The 8,246-nt window shown below is 46.7% G+C and overlaps 1 protein-coding gene across 3 annotated transcripts in view; it reads left to right on the top strand.

Annotated features, from left to right (window-relative positions):
• LOC109510494 (copine-5-like) overlaps positions 1 to 8,246 on the top strand; it is a 56,841-nt gene that overhangs the window by 26,515 nt on the left and 22,080 nt on the right. For all 3 annotated transcript variants that reach the window (XM_019860842.1, XM_019860841.1, XM_019860840.1), the window contains one exon: positions 4,155 to 4,218. In XM_019860842.1, coding sequence (XP_019716401.1) covers positions 4,155 to 4,218 — 64 coding nt within the window. The remainder of the gene's footprint in view (positions 1 to 4,154; positions 4,219 to 8,246) is intronic.

Here is an 8,246-nt window from a genome sequence, read left to right as displayed (position 1 = left end):
CCCCCCCGTCATTGAAGTTGCCCGTCCATGCTTGAAGTGTAAGAAATGCTGCGCCTACTCATTGGCTCTCAATTGCAGTTGAAGACGCGTCAAGCTTTTGCCACCACAAAAAAAAAAGCCTCCGTTGTCTCGGGCGCTCGCTTGTTTTCCACAGCCTGTGGGCTCTGATTCCACTTGGAGACCGACAGAGCCATGATCACCAAACAATCATGTAAATGATGTCACACGGGTCAATTTGACCCGCAATGAAACAGAAGGTTTAAGTCAGGCCAACGCATCCTGACGTGAGGTTGAATATATGTGTTAGTTATACATTAGTCAATTATTGATGTGCTGAGCATACCACTGCGAACGTGAAGACCGCACCCTGCACCAGCTGCTCTATTTAAAAAAAAAATAAAAAATCCTCATCTTCTTCTCACACGCTCACACTTGGACTGTTGAGCAGGCAACCCTCCCCCCCCCCCTTCCTCTCGCGTGACACATTGCAGCGTTGTTAAATATCAAGAGCATCCCTCATCTTAATGGCCTCATGTGAGCAGCATCAACAATTGCAACCTTCCTCCTTTCCTTCCTTCCTTCTCCCTCCCCCATTTGGACTTTCATCTCCCTTCCAAGCACACACACGTCGGATACGGAACGCCGCCATTGTGAGGCGCCGGTGCCAAACATCAGGTTGCCTCCAGATGGTCAGATTATGGAAGCCGAGCACGCAGTTGAGCCTGAGCGTTCGTATTTATGAGGGTGAAATGAACACATTCAGCCTTTCTATTTTTAAAGTGATTTCTTTGTTCATTTTTTTTCAGGGGGGGTTCCATATCTCAAGTCATCTTTCCCCATCCATATCGATGAAAATTCCATCAATCCATTGCAGTCCCCCATGACATGGCAAAAAAAAAAAAAAAAAAACGTGTCGTCTTAATCATCAAAATGGGGCTCCATAATATTGCACTCTAATAATAGTAGCAAGAATTTAGAGCTCATCTTTTGTCATGTTTTATGGTGCAATGCAATTCAAGACCATTCATACAAAGAAAATAGTACATACGTAGAAAGTAAAATAAACTTGAATTATTTGCAGACATTGGGAAGTCAGAGTTCGACTGCGCGTCTCCATTTTCGCACAACCCGCCCCCTGGACTTCGTCCGTCTCACTAATCGACCCAAATCAAAACAGTCACAGATCTCAATACGCTGCAATTGAGGCTCAGTGAGGTCATGATTGACTCCGAGCTGAATTTTAAAACTCAGCGAAAGGCTGCGACCAATGCTGCATATAAACGACCCCCCTGAAGAACATCTCAAAGACCGTCTGTCCTAACGAGACACCCAAAATCTGGTTCACCCCTTCCTTCATTTTCAATCGATTGGATTCTCATCATGGGTAAATTTCCACATTTGAAAAAATGGCCCAGAATGCCGCAACTCCAGTTCTTATCGGTACCAGGAAATTGGGCCACTTAACACTAAAATCACGAAGCTGTCTTCCTATTAGTACATTTTTCAATCTTACTGTCAGGGCCCGGTTTTCATGCCCATCGCAAGTCGTGTCTGAAATGCACACGGTTGGAGTTTTCGTTGTTGGCGGGTATTTTTGTTGATGGACGCAAAAAGAAATGGCCGCATGCGTGGTTGTGGGAGTGCACACAACAGACTTGATTCCCAGCCAATCGAAGTGGCTCCCTTCTTGTCCTTTGAATTCGCACCCTCAATCACACCTGCACCTTGAGGTCGACGGGCTAACCACTTCCATAAATGTCAAGAAGGAACATGTTATTTTCATCATGATTGGTTCCTGACTGATATGACTGTTGAATCCCCCCCAAAATACACAGAGATGATGCCTGGGCGGACCCAGCAAAACATCGAATCTTTTTGCCGCGTACGATGATGCCACGACATTGCAGGCGGGGGAGCGTTGGACTGCTCGAGTCGTCAAGCACGACTGAGCTCATTGGCAGGCTGAACCGCTGCAGCTTGGCGAGCTCGTCGGCCGGCCTTACCTGCAGCGGGCCGTCTCGGCGAAACGGGTTGTTGCAGGACAGCTGCACATTTCGCATCGTTTCATCATCAAAGTGATGCCCGGCGCGGCCCAATCGCCAGCCGACATTCCACTTGGGTCAATCTTAAAAAGAAACGGGGGTGGGGGTTGGATTTAGGGTAAAACCGCAGTGACTGTATTCACTGTCACACCGGGCGGCTGCAGAGGAGCTCGGGGAGGTCAGGTGGGACCAGGCCATTTCAAGATTGGAAAACAAATAAGAACTGTATAGGGATGCTGGAGTGGTGTTGGAGTGATGTGCCCCCTCTTACGAGTACCAGTCAAGAGGCGCGCGGCGGCGTTTTGGACCAACTGGAGAAGCTTCATGGAGGATTGGCTGACTCCAAAGTAAAATGCTGTACTGTACAACAAATGTAGAATCAAATCATATAATACCGCCAACTTCTCTTGTCCAAATAGCTTCATCTTCAGAAGTCACGACTGCCGATTAGCTGCACATTTAGCTCGCTGGACGTTTGGTCAAGTTGTTCCTCTTTCTTTCTGTTTACTGCTTGTTCTTTCATTTATTGGCGGATTCTGTTTATTTCAAGTTGCAAACCAACTTGCCGTGGGCCCGGTGGTTGGGGACCACCGAGCGATAAGAAGACATGAAAAAGTCACTCGTCATGAGTCCGTGTGGCTAACTGAAAAAAAACAAAACAAAAAAAAAAGTCCCTTTTGAGGCCAACGCATCTTCACATGACCGCAGTGACGACGGCTCGGCCATTATGGGCTTGGACTCAGCAGCGAAAATGTTTACTGGCTCCTTGGAGGTTTCCATCAAACGGCGACTCGTCTGCAAGCATCAATAATTCAAGGGCGCTTAATTCACCTTGAAAAGGGTCCCCGTGGAGCTTGAAGAAGCAACTCCGGCGCATCTGCCCTCGGCGCTTCATTTGTATTCCGGCCTCATTAAAAGATCAGGCGTAGCACGGGTGCATGTAGGATTTGTCGTATTAGAGCTGCGTCGTCCCTCATTACACTGTCACGCACGCGGGATCTTCATCATGACATATTTTTGGTCCGGTGACGACTGGCTTCACCGTCCATTGTCACTTGCGCAATTGCCGCTATGGATGGAGTGTCTAGAAATCATCATGGAAAAGAACTTGTTTGTGTTGAAAGGTCAAATGGCTTTTTCCCCTGACAGGCCACCGTATTTGAGCATTGCGCTTCCCAAAAAGGCTCCTTGCTTTGGGTCGGAATTTCGTACTTTGTCATTCAAGACTTTAGTGTCAGGAAAAAAAAATAAAAAAAGTGCAATCGAAAGAATCTGAGCGTGACGTTACTGAGTGAGTTTTGAGGAGTCTGTTTGGAATCCGCACCGACACATCCTGTGCATTTGCAAAAAAAAAGAAGGAGATTTTCAGACATGTTAAATTTCCCAAATTAGTCGGAAAAAAACCGATTCATGAGCTCAATGTTTGGCCAACAAATATCAATGACACCAATTCATATCATTGATGTCCATCCATCCATTTTTTTTGTCCCCTTTTTACATCTTTCAAGATTGGTGCTGCTGCTATCTTGATTGATACGTCCAAATTTGCAGTGACATCACCGTAGCTGCTGACCAGTCCTGGGTCGACTCCAACTGACCTGAACGATGGCGACGTTGCGTGAATGGATGTGAATCAAATTCCCATATTTTTAGTTCGGCGAATGCCAAGGATGTGACGAAAACGTTCTCAAGACAACAAACCAAAAAAAAAAACCCCTGCTAAATATGAATTATCAATGGAGCAATTGATCTTCTAATATGGTGTTCACATAATTGGATTGCTTAGCCACCGTAGCCGCTCTGGTGTTCTCATAAGCCTTCATGCTCTGACGGGATTTTTTTTTTTTCCGAGCAGATGACGCTGTTTCAACAGTTTTCCACCACATTGCATCAAGATCAGAAAAAACAAAATAAAAAAAAAACCACGTACGCGCAAGTCGAAGCAGCCGCAGCGGAGAAAGCAAATCGTGCGCTCATTAGAGCTGTGGCGCAATTTCTCCAATGTTTTGCGGGTGCGGTTTGACATGTCGGGCTGCCGGCCGCCGTTGTTTTCTTTCGTCGGCCGCGTGCGTTCTCATCATTTGTGTTTTTCTTTTCTTTTTTTTTTTGCAGTGGAATACCCGGGAAGAAATGCGGGACCATCATCTTGTCTGCGGAGGAGTTGGGGAACTGCAGAGTAAGTTTTGCCTTCGAACATCAGAAGCAGATATATGCCAAGCATTCCAAGAGGTTGTTGGGTTGGCTGAAAAGCTTGAGGCTTTGTGGATTTTGTCCTCAAGTATGTCGGAGAGCCTTGATAAAGACAACTCTAAAAAAAACAAACTTTTCAGTGCTAGAACCCCCCCTATGGACTTGTTGTCTCTGGATGCCGGCGCGTACGCGTTAATATTGTATAGTCTGCTGCGATCTCGATTGGCTCACAAAGGATGGTAAACAATCCTATTAAGTTCCTCCTGTGAAGCCGGGGGACGACTTAACGCTCAGCACTTGTTTCCCTCTCGGCTATAAAGTTGGCAGTTGCAGCCGCATGCATTTCCTCCATGAATGTTTAATGATATAAAAGCAAAGCAAGCATCAAATGATTTGATACTTGCCAACTTGATGTTCCACACGAAGAGAGAGAGAAACAGCTGGGGTTGTTAAACAATCTTTTCACACTATTCCATGATTTGTTTATTGATTTATTTATTTGCCTTTTTTAGTTTGAGCTTCACAAGCACGACACCGTGCGTTTGTTTCGTCAACATGTTGCAGAATGGTCATCAAGTTGTCCTCTCTTGACTGACATTGGTTACTTTTGGACTCGTCTTTGTCTGGATTTTTTTTAGAAATGCAACAAAGCTCTGCCCAGTTGCGCATCACGATTCAGGAATTCAACTGCATTTTACTTTGGAGTCAACCGATCCTCCATTGAGCATCTCCAGTTGGTCCAAAATGCCGCTGCTCGCCTCTTGACTGGTATTTGTAAGAGGGAGCGCATCACTCCTACTCTGTCCTTCATTCGCTGGCTCCCTCCAAATTTTAGAATTCTTTGGAAGATCCTATTACTCGTCTTCAAATCTTGAAATGGTCTCGCCCCATCCTGCGCTCCACCGTGGTGCCTCTCTTTGGAATGACCTCCCGCTGAACGTTCGGCAAGCCCCTCGCTGCCCATCTTGAAAACGCGTGATAAAACTCGTCATTTTTATTCTTTGGCGTTTTGACTCAGCATGAGACTTGATTTGTAGTTGGGCTGTTTTTGTGCTTCCCGGTGTCTTCGATATTAATTGTTCGTTTTATTGTTTGCTGTTGTATGAATTATTTTTGCCCCACGTGCAGCACTTTGTCGACAGCGGTGGTTGTTTTCAAGTCGAAATACACACTTGAGTTGAGTTGTATTCTACTGCCCCCCGGTGACCAAGGCGTGCACAACAGAAGGAGCCGCACGATGAATTGAATGGTAGCATTGAAGCACGATGCACCAACTCTTTGATTCTTGACATTGTATGTATGTTATGATTAGGTTTTGAGTCATTCATTATTTTCCTTATTTCGAAACACATCACAAAATTGAAATTAAATCATCGATGAGCCAATGATTTGGATCTGAATTGATATCAAAGTGTTTTGGGATAACAGTTTCTGGTGTATTTATTGGTTGAATTATGAATATCGGCAATCAAAGACATTTTGGGGACGTCTCCTGGCGTTACACGCCGTCATTCTGATGCCGTTGGGAGGTGCATGCGAGGGACGAGGGGGTGCGCCGACTCTGTCAGGTTGTGGAAGGGCACGCGCGTGGCTTTCGGGAGCATTTAGCAAAGGCTGCGCCGGATGATTCAAGCCTGCGCCAAAGTGATTTCATCACTGATGAAATCACTGGTAAATTCTTTTTCACTCTCCCGGGTGAGCTAATTCATCCACTTAAGACACATTTTCCAGAATGTCTACCTGAGGCCGGGACTCGATGGGTAATTGACTCGGCTCTGTGCTAATATTTCCGATTTCCCTGCTCGCTACGAACGCACGCTGCATCGAACATCCGCCCCAACACTCTGGCGGCTTTCTAGCGGATGCAAATGAGCAAAAAAAAAAAAAAAAAAAAAAAAAAAAGCACAGCGGTGAAGACACAAAGAGATCTTTTATTCCCACTCGCTCAGCCGCGTGCTGCGTTCTACATGGGCGTCGGCATTTATTTCACGCTAAAACCTTCATTTCAAAGCATATTTACTGTGTGTGCAGCTGGGGAGACACTCGTGTTGGCGTGTGCGCACTGAAAAAAAAAAATGGAGATATATATATATATATATGCGACTCAAGTCGATTGCCGGGAAGCTTTCAGATTGGAGTAAATGAAGCTAAATAGCGCAAACGGATTGCAAAGGCGCACATCATGACCACAACCACCCAGAGGCCATTTCAAAGTCACGTTTGTGGTCTGTTTGTTTGTGTGGATGTCAAGGGCGATCCAATCGTAAGCCAAACTTTGAAAAAGTCACTGACATCATACGCCACCTTGAAATATTATCCGGCAAACGGTGCACATTTGGAGACTGAACAGGACAGTTTGAGAATGTGAGATGTATTTTTTTTTTTTTTTTTGAAGTAGCCGCAGCGGAGAGTGTAAATTTTTAAGAAGGGCTCCATACCTGACGGTGGTCGAATGGCCAGCGCGTCGGCCTCGCAGTGCAGAAGTGCGGGGTTCGATTCCGGGCTTCGGACTTCTTGTGTGGAGTTTGCATGTTCGCCCCGTGCTCGCGTGGCTTTTCTCCGGAGACTCCGCTTTCCTCCCACATTCCGAAAACCTGCACGGCAGGTTGATGGAAGCCTCCAAATTGTCCCGCGGCGTGAGTGTGAATCTTGGTCTCTCTGTGTGCCCTGCGATGGGCTGGCAACCGGTTCAGGGTGTCCCCCCGCCTGCTGGGATTGACCCCGGCACGCCCGCGACCTTTGCGAGGTGAAGCGGTTTCAGATCACGAATGGACGGATGGCTCTCTAACCTTCCAGTAAGTGCGGGAAGAAAAGCGCATCGTGGACCTGCGGGGCCATGTCGACTCTGACACGAGTGCTGGCAAGAGCAGGATTGGGGAAGAAAACAGAAAAGAGGCTGATTGATTTTGCCACCGCAGACTATTTTTATCAGCTCCTCACAATTTTCATCATCCTCACAGTGATGATTAGAAACATCAAATGTATGATTGGAAACAACATGGACGAGGCGGAGGAGCTTTAATAGGTGTCATCAAATCAGCATTGGCGACAGCGGGGTTTGAAATCCGCTCTCTTCTTTCCGGGGGTTGTTTGCGTTTTTGATATTTCGAGTGGCCATGTTGCCCTTCTCCTGCCCATGATCCTCCTCCTAAGATGATGCCAAAGCAGACCGGTTGCCAGAGCGCAGCGTTTAGCGTAGCACGTGAAATTGCAGGGGGCGGGCCCAATGATTCTTAATCGCCTACACACAGCATTTGCGCCATGGATTTGGATATTATTCGCGCAGCACTGCTGCTCCCGGTCAATAATTTTGAATGGCGCCTTGTATGATAGACTCAACTCCACTCGAGTGTATTTCCGGAGCACTTGAAAACAACCGGCACTGTGCACAAAGTGCTGTACATTGGGGCAAAAAGAATTCAGACAACCAAAAAAACAAAACAATGCATTCCAAACAAAGACGGTCAAAAGCACAAAAACAGTCCAACTAAAAATCAAGTTGCATGCTGAGTCAGAAGCCGAAGAATAAAAATGAGTTTCAAGACGAGTTTTCAAGATGGCTTGCCGAACGCTCACTCCGAAGAGCGGGAGCGGCAACAACGGAAAAGTCTCCATCCCCCCTCGGAGCCTCCGCTGAGTTCTCGGCACCTTTAATCGTGTCCGCAGAACTTTGTTTTTTCCGTTGAATTGTATTTTTTTGAAAGGATTCATCTTGGTTTCTCTCTTGGAGACTTGCAAAGACCCATCCACAACGGTGCGCGAGCTAGCGGCGGTCGACTGTTTTTCTGGACGTCGGGGCTTTCGCCTCGGGTGTCTTTTACCTTTCGGCTGCGCCGCCTCATTAGCATACAGTCGCTAAGAGCGTGACCACCATCTGAAAGCAGGAGCGTTTTAAGGCCGCGTTCATTGTGCCTTTAATGGCAGCCTCCATTGAAACGGTGGCCCAAATGAGTGTAATTATGCTAATGCTAGTCTTCCTCGTGTATTATTAGCTGCACTCGCGCGCAGAGTTCT

The sequence above is a fragment of the Hippocampus comes genome, unplaced genomic scaffold (genome assembly GCF_001891065.2).
Source record: "Hippocampus comes isolate QL1 unplaced genomic scaffold, H_comes_QL1_v1.1 scaffold56, whole genome shotgun sequence".
In the NCBI taxonomy this organism is placed as follows: domain Eukaryota; kingdom Metazoa; phylum Chordata; class Actinopteri; order Syngnathiformes; family Syngnathidae; genus Hippocampus; species Hippocampus comes.
The sequence above is the reverse complement of the archived record's forward strand: the minus strand, read 5'-3'. Positions and strand labels throughout refer to the sequence as shown.